The sequence below is a fragment of the Vidua macroura genome, chromosome 3, assembly GCF_024509145.1.
Source record: "Vidua macroura isolate BioBank_ID:100142 chromosome 3, ASM2450914v1, whole genome shotgun sequence".
NCBI classification, from domain to species: domain Eukaryota; kingdom Metazoa; phylum Chordata; class Aves; order Passeriformes; family Viduidae; genus Vidua; species Vidua macroura.
The window spans coordinates 55,554,029-55,572,652 of record NC_071573.1 but is presented as its reverse complement, the minus strand read 5'-3'; the positions used below and the strand labels follow the sequence as shown (position 1 = coordinate 55,572,652).

The window sequence follows — 18,624 nt, the reverse complement described above, 5'->3', positions numbered from 1 at the left end:
CCTCTCCTAAATCACTTTTGTTATCTACCATGATTCCCAGTGTGTATGGACAGAGAAAACTAGATCCAGTTCAGAAGGAGGGACAGCCTAGAGGTTCAAGAGGGGTTGACAAACTGAAGAGCTCAAGACCTTAGGCTTTTGACTCCTTTGGTTGTCTTGAATCCCAAATCAAAATTCCTATCAGTTTTCTACATGTTATATAATTTTTCCAGAACTAAAGACATTGCCAGAAGCAAAACTTTCCTTTGTGTGACGCCAGATAGAAAGCTATTTCAAAATCAATGATTCATCAGGGGAACATATTTCTGAGTGAGCTGTACAAACTCCTGAGCTGCAGCGATGATGTCCTGAATGTGAGTCTGAAAAGAATACTCCCTGCTTAAATTACCAGTAGACATCTACAATCATTTTTCTACGGCCAGGCATGGCACCTCTATGCCCTGTGCCATGCACAAAAACAGCTAATTCACATCTGGGACATTTATGGGCCTCAGAGATCACTCTGAAACATCTGTAAAGGAGCTGCTGCCATGTTAATACTCCCTCTCTTTGTGTGACATACCTGAAAAAGTACTATTGCTCCACCTATTTTACAGCCTCCCACAGCTCATGTTGCCCTACCACCCATTCTGCCACTGAGCAAGACCTTGTTGTCCATATTTGCTCCACTAAGGGACTGATCTTCATCTCTTCTAACTATGACAGAGGATTGCCAAAGCCATGCTTGTTTTAATCTCTTAAGCTGGCTCAGTTTGCTTGTCACAATAAATGCAAACACCAGGAAGAAGACAATAATCCCACAACGCAGCCTGAGTAAGACTTCCAGCTACTCCTGGTAGAAGGAAGAACTATACTTTAATGAACAATGGTCTGTAGAAATGCTGTGCCCCCTCTTGCACTTCCCCTGCCTCTCCCTTTCCTTTGACATCTTTCCAGTTACAGTTTGCTGATTCCCAACACCATGAAAGCCCTCATGCCTTTGACATGGCTTAGTATTGAAAATACTAATCTATATATGTCACATATTTATGTCACATGGATGTCTGCATCACATTGAAAGTCAATATGATTTAGTCTCTTAACTCAATTCCTTTTGAAATGTTACCTTTGATGATCCCATGCATTTGATGAAAAATCCAGTTCTAAATATAATTTTGATGTTGATAACCTGGAAAACTAAATGTTATGATTTTCAGCAGCTGTAACATCATTTAGAGACTTTAGCAGATGTGGGTTTTATAACCATATTCATCTGATCATCTCCTCCCAGCCTAAACATACACTGAAATCTTACTCTTGTCTATTTCTCAAAGCAAAATATCCAAGTAAGAGCATCAAGGAATGCAAATGAAACATACAGGCTTGTGAAAACACTGTGATGGACAATGTCCCAAGTTAAAGTCATTTTGCTAAATGTGAAAATAACTTGCAAATACTGTAGATTCATAGTTATCTTAAGAATGGTCTATGCTTTTTCCTCCTCCTAAGGTGAAGAGGTCTGCCTGGTCTAGGCTTGGTTTTTATTTTAATGTTTTCATATTTATATTCTTCCAGACATCTGCACACAAAAATCATTCTGCTTAAAAAAATGGCATAGTTCACACTGTCAATGCTGTTTTTGGACTTTGATACTTGGATATTCAAGTCCTTTGCTGAAGCAGCTATATAAGACTGAGCTGACAAAAATACCTTTTCTAGATCTTCTAAACAGGGATGTACAAGGAATAACTCTGTGAAGATAATTAAAGGATGTTTTTTGCAGAAAGCGCTTTTGCAATATAAAGTCATTCTGTATTTAAATACCTCTGGGTTTAGGGAGATTTTTACTTTAATTGTTTATTTTTTTCCCTTCCTATATCACAGTTTAATCGTGTGCTCCATCCTTTTAAAGTGACTGGGTGGAATTTTAAGTGGCAGCATACTAAAAAAGTAATTCAGCTGTGGAGCTGCTATAATTCTGATGGTTTGGGTTCAACCCTACATGCAAGCATTAATTATCTTCAGTTCATGAAGCAGGCTTTCAATGGCTGAATTTCTAGATTGATATTGTCTTTTGGAATAGTTTTCATTCTTCATCTTAACAGTATGCTCCAGTGTTTTGTGGCAGCTAGTGGAGTTGAACTTACTATGTAAGGTATGAATGACATTCGCCTCCCTCAAATTTATTTTATTAAAAGTGAATTTTGAAAATGCATAGATCCCTTTCCTCTGATGAGCCTTGGATCTTTGTACCCTAGTTAACACCAATCAAAAGAAATAGGATAAAGTCAGCATAATAAAATGTCTTCTGTTCTGTTCTCCCCATCACAACTGCAAATGTTCATAAATGTTTTCTGATTGATTCTGCAGAGGATGAAGTGTTCTAAATCCTTCCTTCCCTGGCATTAATATAATAGAAAATACTAGAGAATAGAATGAGAAGGAATGAATTTACTCTTGTAAATAATATTATTGAAGACACAGCTTTACTATACTTTTAAGTTGGGCAATAACCAAATACACCAGTCTGGATGACTGTGGAGCCAACAAGTGAAGTGATAAAGAGTCATGATGAAGACTTCTTATCTGGTTATGTTAGAATTTGTTTTAAGCTGTTAATAGAGAATAGACATAAAAAAATAACTGGGTACCCCTTTACAATCCTAGAAAATTATTGAAGTACAGGCAAGGTGACAGAAATCAGAAAGCAAACAAATGTGGTGTTGCCTCAAAATGGTCATAAAGATGATGAGTGCATCCCAGGAAGTTGAAGTAGAACATTGCTTATTTACTTAGCTTTATTATTTTTATTGTATATTTTTGACAAGAATTGTTTAAAGAGGAGGTTTAATACTTGAAAATTTTCTGATATGCCCTACTTGAAAATGAAATCTTGGCTCCCCTGACAGTGCAATGCCATCCTGTCTGATATTTATCTGGATCCTGTTATGGAACGCATCAAGCATTTTCCTGTGTTCTTTGCTCAGAGTAGGATCAGGCTTGGGTCCAGCATCAAAATCTATGTTCAGATATTTAATAATATTTTTTAGTAATAACCCCAAACTTTGTTTCTTTTCTGATAAATATTTTTTGTTTGCTTTAGATCTCCTATTTTAACACAGAAATCATTCATTGTCTGCCAGAGGATCCACTTTTCATGTGCATGCTTTATATCATAGATAGAATTCTTGGACTAAGCAAGTATGAATCATGCTGGTCCTGACAATCAAGACACTTGCCTTTCAAACCATGCTGCTCAATAACAATAGAACAGAAAATAATTCAAATCAGTTTTGTGTTCATTCAGAAAGCTCACAGATATTTTTAAGGGTTATGTCAAATATATGTAATACAGTCTATAGGAGAGGGAGATTGCTGTAACAGTTCAAGCTATGGTCTTTGTCCTGAAAGCCTGTTTAATCCTTGTCCTGATATTCTTTTGAGAGCTTGAGGCAAACCACTTAGCATTTCTGTGGGTCAGTTCCTCAACTAAAACTGGAAGTAATAAATTTTCCACCTGCTAATGACATTGTGAGAAAACATACATTCAAAGCATTTTGAACTCCACTTAGACTTTATTCATGGCTGTCTATACATATAGCAATAGGACAATCAGCATGTAGCAAAGCAATGGGTATTTCATTATAAACAAGTCAGACAGTTTAGAATTAATTTTTTTTTCTTTGAAGTACAGTGTTCAATATTTGCAATATATCATTCAGCACCAGTATTGACTAACACCCAAATTCTGCTGTCCTCATTTTAGCAAAACCTCTTGTTAATTTTGTTGTCTGTGTTCTAAAGTTTTGATTCTGCAGAATGCTGAGCAGATACAGTTTCTTTTAGTTTTGCTAAAAGTACTTTCAGTTCAGCACCTCCCAGAAGCAGACCATTTTAAAAGCATTTTCAGGCTCCTTTATGAAAGCATAATGTTATAGAAGGATGGTAGACTTGCTTAGATAGATGTTGGGTGGCCAGCATTTGTTATTATGCTTGATGTTTCTTACTATAGAAACATCTTCATAATGCCAAACACATAAGAAAATAGTTGATGTACTTTCCTGTCAGAGAAATTGTACTTGGGCGTGTTTGTATTACACAAAGTCCAGTTTAGTCAAATCTATCTGTTCTCTCCATGATTTGTATTTGAAGTAACTTCAGTGTTGACCAGTATCACAGAATACATTTGTTTGTTTTGTTCTCAAACCTTTGATATTAAATTCAAAGTTGTCCAACTGTGCCTCTTAACTATCTTCTTCTTGCCAGTGTGGTAAAGAATCTAAAAAAGGGTGATCTTAAATGGCTAACTCTGTATTGGTATGCATTCTGCATAGCCCTCTGAATTTTCTTCGCAGCACAAAAACTCAGAAAATTACATGGATATTTTACTAATATTAATGAGAAAATAGTGGGCATTCTTCAATCGAAACAATTTTATCTAAATGTAATGTAATTGTATGGTAATGTATAATTATATAATTAATGACTGTGATATGTTGCAGGTTGATTACGTGCCTGAGACCTTTTGAATTCATCTTTCCTTTTTTAAACCTTGATGAATTCCTAGAAACATGAGAACAAATACATTGTGCTTGTTACAGTAAGAGGGAATTGTGTGTGTGATATCTAAAGCAGATAGGTATCTGCAAATTTCCTGTGTGCATCCACGCTGCAACTACTGTGTGTTAGCTTGGTCTTGTGCACACATCCTTATCTTTGCTCACAAAGTCTCATTTTGTTCAGTTTTTTAACAGTAATGATTTCTGTGAAGGTTTTTGCAGCCTTAGACAGCAGCAGGAGGAAAAATGTTGCTTTTGTGCAAAGAACCTGTCTCAAGCAAGGACACAGGAGGTTCAGTGTTTAAGGCAGTAATACTGGGGAATGGTCAGCAGTACACTGAAGACCAGGAATTCTGCCTCAGAGAACAGGCTCTTATTTGCCCCCTCTCCTCCTTATTTGCATATATCCACAGAATAAAATGTTCAAATGTTCAGATCTCCATATTCATCATTTGGCCAAAATAAAAGAAAAAAGCTCTCCCCAAGCCCACTTTTTTTTTTTCTTAATAAAAGCTGCAAGACCAATAAAAAACAGGCCTTTTATTAGAGTGTGTAAGTGCAATCTTATCTGTGTACCTTAAGGCGAGCGTGATTGTAAGTTATCTTTCATATTCAGAATTACTGTACCAGAGAATTGGTCTCTAGACAAGTATCAAGACAGTCTGGTAGTGAAATAGCTGAATAATAGAGATCAGCCTTCAGGACCCAGCCTTGAGCCTGACATCAGTCCTCTGTGCATGATCTTCAAAGGAAACCATATTTAGTCCTCTAGGATAGTAAAAAGGTTGTTTGAAGTTAGTAAAGCACATGTGTAAGTATTGGCAGGCTCAGGGCTTTTATCCTCAATGAATACAAATGTCTTACCATGTTAGAAGCCATTATTGTTTAGAGATAATAGATGCAAATATTTGAAGCTGATAGCCTTTGAAAAAATATGCTGGTTAAAGTGGTTCATTATACTATACAACTTTTGTTTCCTTCTGTGTATTCTGAAAGGATGCTAATATATCTTTTAAAGAGTTTAAGCTTTTTTTGTCCTTTCTTACTTTTGAGAAAAAGTGTGTTTCCATGTCAACTAACACATTTGTTCCCATATATTAAGACCCATTGTGTAATTGAGATTTTTTTCACTGCAAGATATGACTTGTTGAAGGACAAGTAGACTCCTGTTAAATAGACCTAACCGGTTAGAGTTTTAAAATGGAAATCATCAGCTCACTCTCATTTGAACATATTTAGTAACATGTAAGTAGACATTCTTAAAAAATGTGGCTGCAGCTTTAATGAAACGGACACCCTGTTTTATTCTGCAGAAATGGAGGTTTTCTCAGACAATTAAGTGATCACACAGGAAGAGTCAGAGTTGCTGCTGCAGAATAGAGGATCTGACTGAGGTGGGAAAGCCTCAACTTAGCCAGGTTCCAGCACTAGGAAGGGTTAGGACAGCCAGTCCTTGATAGGGTGTCTTCCACCTTGTAAGTGGTCACCAAGGTGACTTCACACGTAGTACATGATTGCCTGAGAAGTGTCAGGAGATGCAATGAAGTATTGCACCTTCCAGCCCATCACCTGCTATGCTGCTTTGACCCTCAAAGGTTTGCGTTCCTCATTACTTGGTTGACTATGCATGTTTCATTTAAGCTTTTTGTGTTTTTAGAGCGAGCTGGGTGGAAGCATTGTCACTTTTTTCTTTTTTTTTTATTCTGTTCCTGAAGAAATTCAGGTAATTTTCCATCAAGAAAAAAAAAATCACTGAAATGATTAACCAGTTGAGATTATAAATCTACCATATAATTTAGTTTATTACTTTTCTGAAGGCAACTAAGCTGCCTTTAAGGCAGTTCTTATAAAATCTCCTGCTAATCAGAAGCACTCAAACCTTTGAAAAGTTTGTCACTTTTTTGCAGTTAACAGTATTTTCACTAAGCCATTTGATTATACCTAAAAGCAGGAAAGAAGCAGGAGAGTCCTTGTAATAGTGTTGATATGGTACAGACATCCTATGATGGATTTTCTGTTAAGAGTGACAGTTTCTCTTCAATATTTTAGTGTAAACTAAGGAAAAAAATTACTAAAATAATTTCTACTACAGACAACTTAGGAGAAGGGGGAGAGGGGGGAAAGCCAGAACATATCAGCCCATGTATTTCAATTTACAATTCCTAGTGAATAAACTTAAATTATCATAACAAAACTTCAATCATTATAACAGCAGTCTTTTTATTGTAAGAGCCAAAGTAATTAATCTGTATATTTATGATCCTTGTCTATGATTAGTTTTCTGTCACAGGATGTGGTGAGTCTGTGCTGTTATGACTATATTTTATTTAATAATATTTTCCTACACAGTGCTGAACACTTCCTGCTGAAGCAGCTGAATGGACAAATCCATGAAGATATCTTTCATTTTCCCTGACAGTGAATGATGTTTCCATATATAAACATAATAATAGAGTCGTTACATATGCACTCACATTATCATAGCTGCTGTGTGCTCAGTGTTATTCAAAACAAGGCAGGAAGCCAAATTTTTCTAGTTCCCATTTTGATTCAAATTGTATTTGTAATAAAGGGATTTTCATTCAACCTAAATGCAATTTCATCCTTGTCCAACAAACCTCCCCACTTTTTTTTTTATTATTATTATTTTTCCTTTATTCTAGGTCACTCAGTCTTGATGCAAGAGAAATTCTCCTCTGGTGGTGATAACAGCAGTGCTACTCAATGAACTATAACAAGGGCTCTAAATGCATCTCCTGCAGCATACCACAGTGATTTGCAAAAGTAGGAATAAATCAAAGCAGTGAAGAGATGCCATGTTGAGCCAGAAGCTAAATGTTACATCTTGTTGCATGAGGCTGGGGGGAGAACAGATCCTGTTTTTCTGGCAGCACAATATCTTTGTGCTTGTTACCTCCGATCCAACCCCATTAAGACAATCATTCAGAATCTGCAGGAAATTGTCACCTCTTTCTTTTATGCAATGGCAGCTGGTATTGGTGCCTACACACATTTCTCATTTCCTTCAAGATTTTCAACACACATTAAAAAAAAAGAGCTTAATTTATATTAGAAAATGTGTCAGCTTACCCTGAGGCTCAGCATGGGCACCAGGGGAAAAAATAAAAGATAAATGCCTCTAGGTGAACTGGCAGAGGCTCTAATTCTCTCTTCACTCTACTGCTAACACAGTATGCTCTGCATTAATCATTTCACATAGGCAGACATTTAAAAAAACTTCAACTATTTTAAAACAAAGATGCGTTGCCCTAAACTTAACAATAATAGAACTGTGTATTGTGGAGCAATTTCAGTTCACACATGCCATATCCCCTAGTAGAAGGCGTATAAAACAATATTGGAGTCTTCTCTGTCATAATTTTTATTGTTCTATTTCTTTTGTCTATACAGTTATGTCCCCTCTAGTGGGTATTTTTTGTCTTTGCGTAAGGATACATATATAATGTTGTCCTCTGTCATTCAAATGCTGACAAACACAGGATGTTTCCTATCTCCCATTTTTATCATGTGCCTGGATAAATGCATTATGTGGTCCTAGTGAACTGTTACACCTCAGTCCAGCTCAAATATGGAGTGTTTTTACTCTCTGTGCTGGGATAGAGGGAAATATTTTTTCTTCCTTTTTTAGCTTATGGGAATGTTGTGTGATGGGGAGGGAGTGGATGACCAACAATCAAATGAGGAGGTGGTGGACTGGAGCAACAAATAAAGTGTACAGGATGATATGAACAGGAGAGATGTCACAACCAAAAAAACAGGGCAGAAGGGCTCTCCTCCTAGGTATCCACACAAACTAGAAAGTGTCTACAGAAAAGGAGGGTGGGGAAAGCTCTAACACCTCTTTTGGAAAATTCACATGACTGGATGCCTTTTTGAAGTGCATCTACACTAAGACACATGGCATGGAGGGGACACAGGAGATATTCAATGCCTAGAAGTTTCTCATGCAGTGTGGTCCTAGAGAGAAGAGGGGTCCAGGGGAACTAGAGGATTTTCAAGAATCATCTTCCGCAAGTTCAAATATGATCCCTCTTGCGTGGACTAAGCCAAAGATGGTAGGAGATCCATATGGTTGAACAATTCCCTCCTGACAGAACCAAAACACAAAGGAGGCATACAAGAGGTGGAAGCAAGGACAGATGATGGAGGGAATATAAAGACAATGAGTGTGCAGGGATGGGGTCAGGAAAGCCAAAGCCCATTGGGAGTTAAATCTGGTGAGGGAAGTGAAGGGTGATAAGAAGATCTGCTGTGCATGTATCAGTAGCAAATGGAAGGCCAGGAAAATGTTGCTTTGCTGCTGAATGGGGTGGGGAACTTGGCATCCAAGGCCGTGGAGAAAGATAGAGGTATTCAATTCCTGTTTTGCTTCATTCTTTACAGATAAGGCTGACATTCAGAGATGCCTGGCTTCTCAGGCAAATGGGAAGATCTGAAAAAATTCATGCTTACCCTCAGTGAAGGAAGATCAGGTTAGGGATATTTTAAGCAAGTCCATGGAAACTGATGGGATTCATCCAGAAGTGCTGAGGGAACTTGCCATTCTTTATTTTTGAATAGTCATGGTGATGGGAGAAGGTTCCTGAGGAATGGAAGAATGCTAATGTCGCTCCTCTCTTTACAGAATCAGCTCTGAGCAAGAGGTTTGGAGTAGAAGCCAGGGGTGCCTTCCCACCTCAGTCATTCTATCATGAAACTTTTTTCCACAGTTACAGTTGCATGTCTCACGAGATCCATTTGCTGAGTGTAAAAAATTTCCGTAGTTGCCTTAGCCTATTAAACCTAAGTACATATTAGTTCATGGGATACACAGACACCATTCCCATGGAAATGTCAGGTTTAAATGGTGCATAACTTGGTAAGGCAAAACAAATTTGCTCCTTTGGAATTTGACAGAGTGTATAGAAATAGTATTACTGTGGCACAAAAGGTAATGCAGATATGGATGTGTGTGCAGTGGGAATGTAAAATCAGAAAACCAGGAAGGAAATGCTTTCAATGGGCATGATTTAAACAGCAGGGATGTATTGCCTGCAATCATACACAACAGCAAAGTACAGCTCTAAATGTCCATTTTACTCATACCTTTTTCTTCAAAGGTTATGGTTTGTGTGTGTTTTCACACAGGTGTAGAGGGATTCACAGCATCATTAAGTCAGCAATGAAAAGGCTAAGGAAGGGGTCCAAATCTTTAACTGGCAGAGGATGGCATTTTTCTACTGAAGTCAATACACCTATTTCAATTTGCAATTCTTAATATCTGGCCTGAATGCTGCAGAATGAGTAGAGGATGGGAGAAGATGGGGAAAGAATACACAGCCTGGTAATATCTATTATACAGTTAAGAAGTACAGCCTAGAAACTTTCTTTGTTGTAGTGAAACTGAACTCCTCTTGGATCAACTGATGAATATGAGTGGCAGGTCTTCTGCAGGATCTTAGAGAGAGCCTTGGGTCCACAGAAGAATACACCAATACTGCTGCTGGAATCACAATAACAACAACAAGCATGAGAGTAGCAAGGGAAATGGATACACTGTGCTTTTTAGCTGCCTTCAGCTTTGCATCTTTTCAAATGGTTTTTTGAGAAATACATTTGAAAAATCTTGTGTTACTGTATACTTTGTGTTATGTACTGTATAATTTGTGCTGCTATATTAGAGTATAATAATTTTAATACTTTAATATTTATTATGTCTCATTACATTATTTATTAGATTGCTATATTAGAAGACACAAAATGTTTTAAACGGTAGCTCTTTGGTTTTGATCGTCATAGCTTTTTCAATCAGAGGGGCAAACATACTGCTTACACTGAAAATTTTAAGTGCTTTTTCTCCAGCTGAGTTGATTTTTTCCTAAAAATTATACAAAATGCTGATTTACTTCTGAGTTTTTTTCTCCTGTCCTCCCCCACCCCCCCTCCCCCACCCCCCTGCCACCTAGTCTAACACCACCTAGTCTAACACTTTTCTGTCCACGGCCAATTTTAAAATAGCTGATTTAATAACACCATTTGTAAATAGTTACTTCTTATAAAATAAGAACATGACTGATGTAACAAACAATTGCGTTTATACCTGCACAAGCACGTAAGGAGCTGGTAAACCTGGTTGCCTGCTAGAAACTGCCTAAAGGGTTTGCCTGCAAGTACACTACACATATTAAAACACGTATGCAGACACAGATTCAACATGCTCTGCTGCTGGGGAAAGCTCAATCTGCAGAAATGCAGAGGAAGTGACATGTGATAGAATGAGTTTAAAAAGGTTTGCTCATGTAAAGGAGGGGCTGTGGATATGATTTTGGTGCTCAAGCCATAGCCCCCAGAAGTCATGCCCAAATTGCTCTGGTGCTCAATTGCACCAGGGTTGACCTGAAGTGGTGTATTCCTGCTAATCTGCTAAAAGACATTGTTGCAGCCAGGGGGAACTGTCAACCTAGGCACAGGGACCCAAAATTTAGTCAGATCCTAAAAGCTGATTGTTTCATCACACAGTAGAAAGTCTTCTTTTTGACTCTTGGATCTTCTATAATTCAAAGCAAGAAAAATCTTCCTTTTTCAAAAGGAATCCTTATTTCATGCAAGGTTTTCTTTAAAAAGTTCAACATTGACCATAAACATGGGCATCTAGGCTCACAAAAAAAGTGGAGATTTTTCTGTCAGTTTAGGACAGGCTTTCTATGGAACTACCTCAAGATCCAGTAGAGAAAGCTAATGCCCATATCCCCCTTGAGCAGCAGAAAAACTTTTTTGTCTCGTCTGTACTTACAGTTGCAGAAGTAACTAGTGTTAAAAAATAATGTTTCAACTATAACTTTAAAAGCTCTGTTTATATAGTAGAATCCCTATGAAAGGTCTTTCAAAAGTCATATTTTCTATTCTTGGCCTTTTTATGATTTTAATCTTCCATATTTCCTGATTGTATTTATTTTGACCTCCATCAAGTGAATTCTCTATTACTGTTATTTTTGCAATTTTATGGTATTCTTGTAGCTTACTGTATTCTCTTTGATCTCCTCCCTTTCAGCTTTTTCTTGGGTCTTTTTCATCTTTTAAAAGAATTTTTCTCCTTTTTCTTTTCGTATCTCTGTCTTCCAAGTGCAAGCCTTTATTTTGCATTAGCAGTTAAATGTTTGGAAATCACAAAGTCACAAAGATTCTGGAATTTTCTACTGCTGAACACAAAATATTTCAAATTCTTGCTTCAAAGGCTTTCAGGAACAAAGAAGCTTTTCTCAGACCACTAGCAAATCCACCAAGTTCAAATGAACTGTCTTTGCCAGCAGAGATGAACTAATAACAGAACAGCATAGTCTTGCAAGAGCAGCCAAATATGTTAGGGGAACAAACATATCCTTGACATCATAAGAAAAAAATCACAGTTTATCTCTTTAATAACCATCTTCAAGGGAAATTAATGCTACTTTGTCCTTTGTGCAGAACAATAATTGGATTGTGTGTTTCAATTATATCTGGACAAAGGCCAGGATATTGAAATACTTCTAAATATTAGATTTTCTTGTCCAAAAATTAGATTTTATTGGCATTCTCTTTCCGAGATTTCTTCATTAAAATCTTCATTAAGCATAAATCTTCTTTCCACACAGCAAAAAAGAAGAAATTGTTTTAAAAGGGTCATTTAGAAAGGTTTGCTCTCCCCTCCTCCCACTGTTTATGCTGAGAGAAGAGTTACCTAACAAGGTTAGAAACCAGCCTGCCTTACCTAGGATGATTTTCAGCTAGTTGCTTGAACTCATTGTCCCAGTTTGGCCTTCCATAACAGGTTTTCTGTCTCAAACCAGTAATTACATCCATCTTGTCATCACAATGCAGGGCTATGTGAGTAGCCTAAAGGCAAATTTACAAGATAATAATTTTAGTGTCAAAAACATATATTCCAAGTAAGAGGCAAAAGCAATAATGCTGGGAAATATGGAATGAAGGAAAGGACACTCTGCGATTATCAAATGGGAGGAGAGGAGAGAGAGAAAGAGAAGGAGAGGTAGAAGGAGAGGAAGAGAGAAGATGAGTATTTGAGAGTTCACAATATTACTAGAATTGTGGAAAGCTTTTCCAAAAGCACCTAAGAGCCAAGTCCAGAGCATTCTGGTGCTGATGGAAAACACAATGGATATACCAGCTCAGCAGGGGTAAAAATAGGGGTCCAGTGGAGTATCTCAAAGATGATGAAGGGTCTGGAGCACCTCTCTTATGAAAAGAGACTGTGGGAGCTGGGCCTGTTTAGTCTTGAGAAGAGAAGACTGAGAGGGGATCTCATTAATGCAGCTGTCAGGAGGATGGTTCCAGACTATTTTCAGTGGTGTCCAGTGGCAGGATGAGGAGCAATGGCCATAAACTAAAACACAAGAAATTTCATCTCAACGTGAGGAAGAACTGCTTTACACTGAGGGCAGCGGAGCACTGGAAAAGGTTGCCTAGGGAGGTTGTGGAGTCTCTTTCTGGAGACATTCAAAACCCACCTGGGCAAGTCCCTGTGTAACCTGCTCTAGGTGACCCTGCCTTGGCAGGGGAGGTTGGACTGCAGGATCTCCAGAGGTCTCTTCCATCCCTAACTATTCTGTGACTCTGTGTAAAACCCTCAATGCTTTGAATTTTCTATTCAGGTAGAGGCAGGTGCAGAAAGTGGATCACCTCAGGTGAAGTGAGCTTCTCAGCTCCCAAGTGCCAGGAAAAAAATCCTTATTTTCATGGGCATTTACTGTCCTTCAGTTCCTATACTACACCTATTACCATGCTATCTTAATACTTCCCACGTGCATTTAAAAACAAAAACCACTCTCACTCCTAATTGCTCTTGTGTAGGAGTGCTGCTCTTGTGTAGGAGTAATATGCTTGTTTCCACTACAGACTACCATCATTGCTGTCACTAACAAGAAATTAACAGAGGAAAGTGAGTTTAAAAATGGACTTTGCATTTAGTCCAGGCCTTAGCATGAACTAAGTATCATAATCATCTTTTGCAGAAGTGGTTGCTAAAATTTAGATCCATTTCCTAGGAATACTGTATATTTCTTCTTCTAATGAGTCTTACATATTCCTTACCAAAACAATTACTCTTGTCAAGCAAAGTTGTCACAAGAGGTCGTGTTTCTAAAAGCTTCTTCTTGTTAGTTTGAGCCATTTTCATGAAGGATTTGGAATAGTCTAAGAAAGAACTTAAATTGTTTGGTAAGAGTGGGAGGTAGAAAACCGTGGAATTTTTGAATTATTTGCAGCACAGTTGTCCCATTGAGAAGATGGGCTGTTCTCATTAAGTGGAAATTTTGCAGAATTTTTGGTATTAGCCTTTGCAATAGCTCACAGTGCTAAGGGTGCCTAGGAGTCTCAGGGATATTGCAGAGAGCTTGTCCAAGCAGAGATAGATCATGTGCTTTATCTGCTTAACCATCTGTTCCCAACATGGAATCTGCAAAGAGCTTAAAGCATTGAACAAACATGTCTGAGGAGTAGACATGTGTCAGTAAAGGAGGGTGTACTAGAAGGTTTAAAATGCCCGTTCTCCTTGAGTTCAGCTTCACTTGACTACTGGTCATCTATATAGTGAGATGGAGAGAATGCTGAGAATGTTGCTTTGTTTTTTTTGCTAAGGGAGAAGTAAAATATCATTCAAATATTACTGGTGCAGAGTGATGAGGGAGTGATGAGGATTTTAGTAAATTCCTGTTCATCACTTGAGGAGTGATGAACAGGAATTTACTAAAAATAAGTAAGTCCTGTAAGACTAGGGAGCTTTGCATGTATCTGAAGAAGATGATTTTACTCAGCATAGTGCCCAGATCAGAGTGGGAGAAATAGCCCCTGAAGAACATTCCTCTGACAGGGATCAAGAGAGATTATGGGGTTGAAGAGAGGAAGTCCCTTCAGAAAAGTGCAGGGCACACAAGTGAAGTGAGACAGACACCCCAGCAAGAACAATTGTCACCCTACCTGACTTCTGGCCTGATGTTTGCCCAAGAGGGAAGTGAGGTGATAGTTGAAAGATAAGGGCAACTTTGTGGTTTTTAGGTTCCCCAATAGCTTCTTTAACAGCAGGTTTTAGGTAATACCCTGTGATATTGCTAATGCAGAGCAGTAGTTTCTATAGCTGGCATCTACTTCACAATGAGAGTAGATTTTTCTGAATACAGCTTTATGCACATACCTCATTACTTGACAGAAACTCTAAGGAAAGCAGAAAGAAACAGTGGGGGTTTTGTATCAGCAGAGGCAGAAAAGGAAAAGCTCTATGAAATCTGTATTTTTTTCATCTCTACTAGGCAGTCCTTCATTCAATAGAGACAGCAGGAAATAAAACAGTAGAGCAAAGATTTCCCTGTTAGAGTTTTTCTGGCAGGTACCTCACTTACCACTGCATGATCTGAGTGATCCATTAAAAAGGGAAGAGAGAGAGAGAGAGAGAAAGAAAATCAACACATTTGTATTTAAGTAAAGACCTCCTTAGAGGTTGAATAATATTGACCCAGTCTAAGAATTAAGTGCCTAAGGTGGTATGATCCAATGAAATTATGAGATGGCAAATTTAATGTCAATCAGAGAAAATGTCTTTTCAAACAACGTGAATTAGACCATGGAGTTGGTTGCCAAAATTTTCCAAGTGGAGTACTTTTAAAAAATGCACTGGATATATGTATATATATATATATATATATATATATATATATATTTATGTATATATATGTATATATATTTATGTATATATGTATGAATTACTACAACAGAAGTTTTATTAAATAATAAGAGTAAATGAAACCTACATTTTTTAGACAGTCCTCCACATTTCAGCACAAAAATGACAGAATCTAATGAAAGACTGTTCCTGAGACATAGACAAAATATCCCTTGATGAGCTCCTGAAAGCTCTATGCACTTTTCTGTGAGATACCTGGTAACCATCTCTGCCCAAAACAAGATATGATTGGAGGAATCACTGGCTTGATTTCTTCATTCCTGTTTTCCTAAATGTGAGATGCAAACAGACATCTTAGGATCTTTATATTTACAGTTCTTTGTCTCTCTGCTTCATCCATCATTTATTCAGCTGTTCCTGTTCCTTGTGTTACCATACTGGAAAAACAAGGTACATTAACTCTGACTTTTAACAGTTTCATTATTACCTGACTTTCATCCCAGCCAGTAAGAAATATATGATAGCTCAGAAAATCATTTTTCCATTTTTCAGCCATTTTTGTTTCCAAATGGTACAGAAGATCAGCAAACCACTCAAATGCTGATGGGTCTCGACAAATCCAGTAAAAATAAACCTGTCAGATAAAGTAAAGAGATTTAACAAGTAGCAAACTTTCAATAAAACTTCCTAATTACTGGCTCAACTCATTAACCATATAGTGTGTGATTCTTCTCCACACTAAATTTATAGTAAACATAATTGAATATAATTTTGACATTTTAAAATTTTGATTGTCATCTTAAACTATGAGTGAATATATTAATGTGCTAGTGAAAGCAGGCAGTGGATAAGCTTCCCATATATCCCTACCAGTGCATCTCTGCATTGACTTGTAATACCTAGCCCTTCATTTCTTGCAAATAATTTGATGATTATTTGAAATTTTGTATTTATTTAACTTCAGTTTTATTCAGCATCAAAGCAAGGAATTCCTTGTTTCTCAAGAGTTTATGCCATAGGCTAACTCTTGATGTTGCCAGAAAGTACTTATGGTCTTCAAATCATATGCCCTGTATAAAACAGGTGAGAAATTTTCCCTATTTCTTTTTCAATGTATTTCATGTTTAATTTGGAGCATCTAGTTCCTAGAGAAACCTGAAACTAAATTTGCAATTGCCAGAGGGGTAAAATGAACTGCTATCCCATGATCGGTTTTCTATTGTTTGAAACCCTCCTCTCTATCAAAAACTAACACAACTTCTCTCATCCGGATTTTGCTAGTTTCACTTTTCGTCTTTTTTGTTTCTTGTCTATTGGGTTGGAGAGCCTCTTAGCAAAGTTTCGTTTTACAGGTAGAAGTTAGAGGATGGGATCGAGTCATCCTATAATTGTGTCTATGGCAAACCAAATGCTCCTGGGATCACTGCCACCGAGAGGCATCCTTTAATCATTCCTATGGCTTATTTTTCCTACGCTATTGCAGTAAATAAAAAACATAGCAGAGTTTGTTGGTTTTTGCTTTTTTTTTAAAGAAAGAAGCTAATTTATTAATATCTTGGCATAAGGTAATGCTTGCATAGGAAAAAAATCTTTCAAATAAGACTGTTAGTTATTGTCCATATGATGATGAGTTTCTATTTCAAGAGTCCTTCCTCTGGCATCTACAGCTGGAACAGTGGGAGTCCACAAGAACCTTTTTGTGCCCAGTTTTTATAGCCAGCTGGCCCAGGGATCATTGTGACCACTCCTACATATGCATGATCTATTGTGATCTCTTGTCTTAACTGCATATAAAGTATCTTCTGACTAATTAGCTATTTCTAGAAGGCTGTCCTACACGACCACTTCTACAGGAATGGTTTCTGATGACCATTTGCAAATGTCTTGTCTGTGTACAAGTTAATAAAGTTTGCAACAGAAACTGCCTCAGGACTGATGAAATTCCCTTGTCAGGATCTTATCAATGTACCGAAACTCAGTCACTCCTAGGCCCATCAGGAATTACCTTAGGGAGTCTTCAGCACCATCATGATTTCCCAGTTGGAAATCTCCTCTAGCAATGCTGTGCTGTGTAGAGGACTGGGACCAGTCCACCCCCTGGTTCCAGCTCAGTGCCTTGTATGAAGCCAATACAGATGTGGAGACAACTCAACTGTGAGTTCCTGTACAACCCAGAGGATGAATGTCTGAAATGCCCAGACACTACCCTGATGGCAGTCTGAAGCACAATTACAAGATAAGTCTGCAATTCCTATTACTCAAATTCTGTATTTCTTGCCACACACTCTACCATTATTTTGACCAGATGATGCCAAACCTCGAATGGGCCTCTGCAGGCTGTGTATTTTCATAATATATCCAAAGAAGAAATTGAAAAACATAGAGGAATTCTAAAAATACACAATTTCAGATGTGGAAGGAACAGCAGGAAGGACAATGTATGAGTTTATAAAAACAGAATGGTTGGAACTTATTTTATTGTGACTGGGATTCTGATTTTGTTACAAAATCCTTTTGCTTTCTCCAACTCATCTCCTTCTCTGCTCACCAGGCCCACTGTCTTTTGTTGTACTGCAATATCAGAGGTGATATGGAAGTTATGTTCCCAAAGCAATCATTAACCCTTTTCCACAGGATCAATGAGGTAAAAATGCGTATTGGACGCTTCTGAAATGAAAAACCAGAGAAAGAAACCAGAAAGCTATAAAGAGATTTCCCAAAGATATATTATATTAGGTTGTCAGACTTCTGGTAAGATGGTGGGAGAAAAATGTGGTAATACCATGCTTCAGTGGAGATTTGGTGAAAGACAGTAACAGTAATTTCAGATGTTTCCTAGATCTGAGTGTACTGTAAGAGACCATCTGTGGTTTATGTAAGAAATATAAATGATGTATGATCCCAGAAACAGAGATAAGGCATTCAGGGTTAAGCAGGGTATTTTTACAGCCCAGTAATAAGACTGTCTATGGAACTTTAGTACTAACCATCTTGGCTGTTTGCTTTTTCTCCTTCTGTTTCAATATTTTGCCTTAAATATGACCTCATTGCTTTATGGAGGGGGGCTGGTGCCGATTTACCCTGGCATAGGTTATGAGGAAAAAGCAAGCCCACTGATGTTATAGAATTTCATATTTGTGGCAAACAACAGCATTATTTTAAATTACCAAAACTAAGTAAGGTTTATAGCCTTAACCTCTATGTAGCTTTTTTGTGTCTGAGTCCTAAAGTCCCCATTTGTTCTATATACTCAACACCTCAAAAATCAGCCCACTGAGTGCTGTCAGTCTGTATCACACCATAGCTGTTGATTTGTAGTGAGAAATTTCTTCCCCCAGACTCTACTTGATCATCTTATTTCTCAAGTTTTTTCAGCAGTTCATTTTATGGAAATGTATATTTAGTACATGTGTG

The 18,624-nt window shown here is 37.6% G+C and overlaps 1 protein-coding gene across 1 annotated transcript in view; it reads right to left on the bottom strand.

Annotated features, from left to right (window-relative positions):
- Positions 1–9,914: 9,914 nt before the first annotated feature.
- Positions 9,915–18,624, bottom strand: part of NOX3 (NADPH oxidase 3) — a 38,947-nt gene continuing 30,237 nt past the window's right edge. Inside the window, exons 11-13 of the mRNA XM_053973711.1 lie at positions 15,698–15,844; positions 12,286–12,410; positions 9,915–10,041 (exon numbers count right to left, since the gene is read on the bottom strand). Coding sequence (XP_053829686.1) covers positions 9,915–10,041; positions 12,286–12,410; positions 15,698–15,844 — 399 coding nt within the window. The remainder of the gene's footprint in view (positions 10,042–12,285; positions 12,411–15,697; positions 15,845–18,624) is intronic.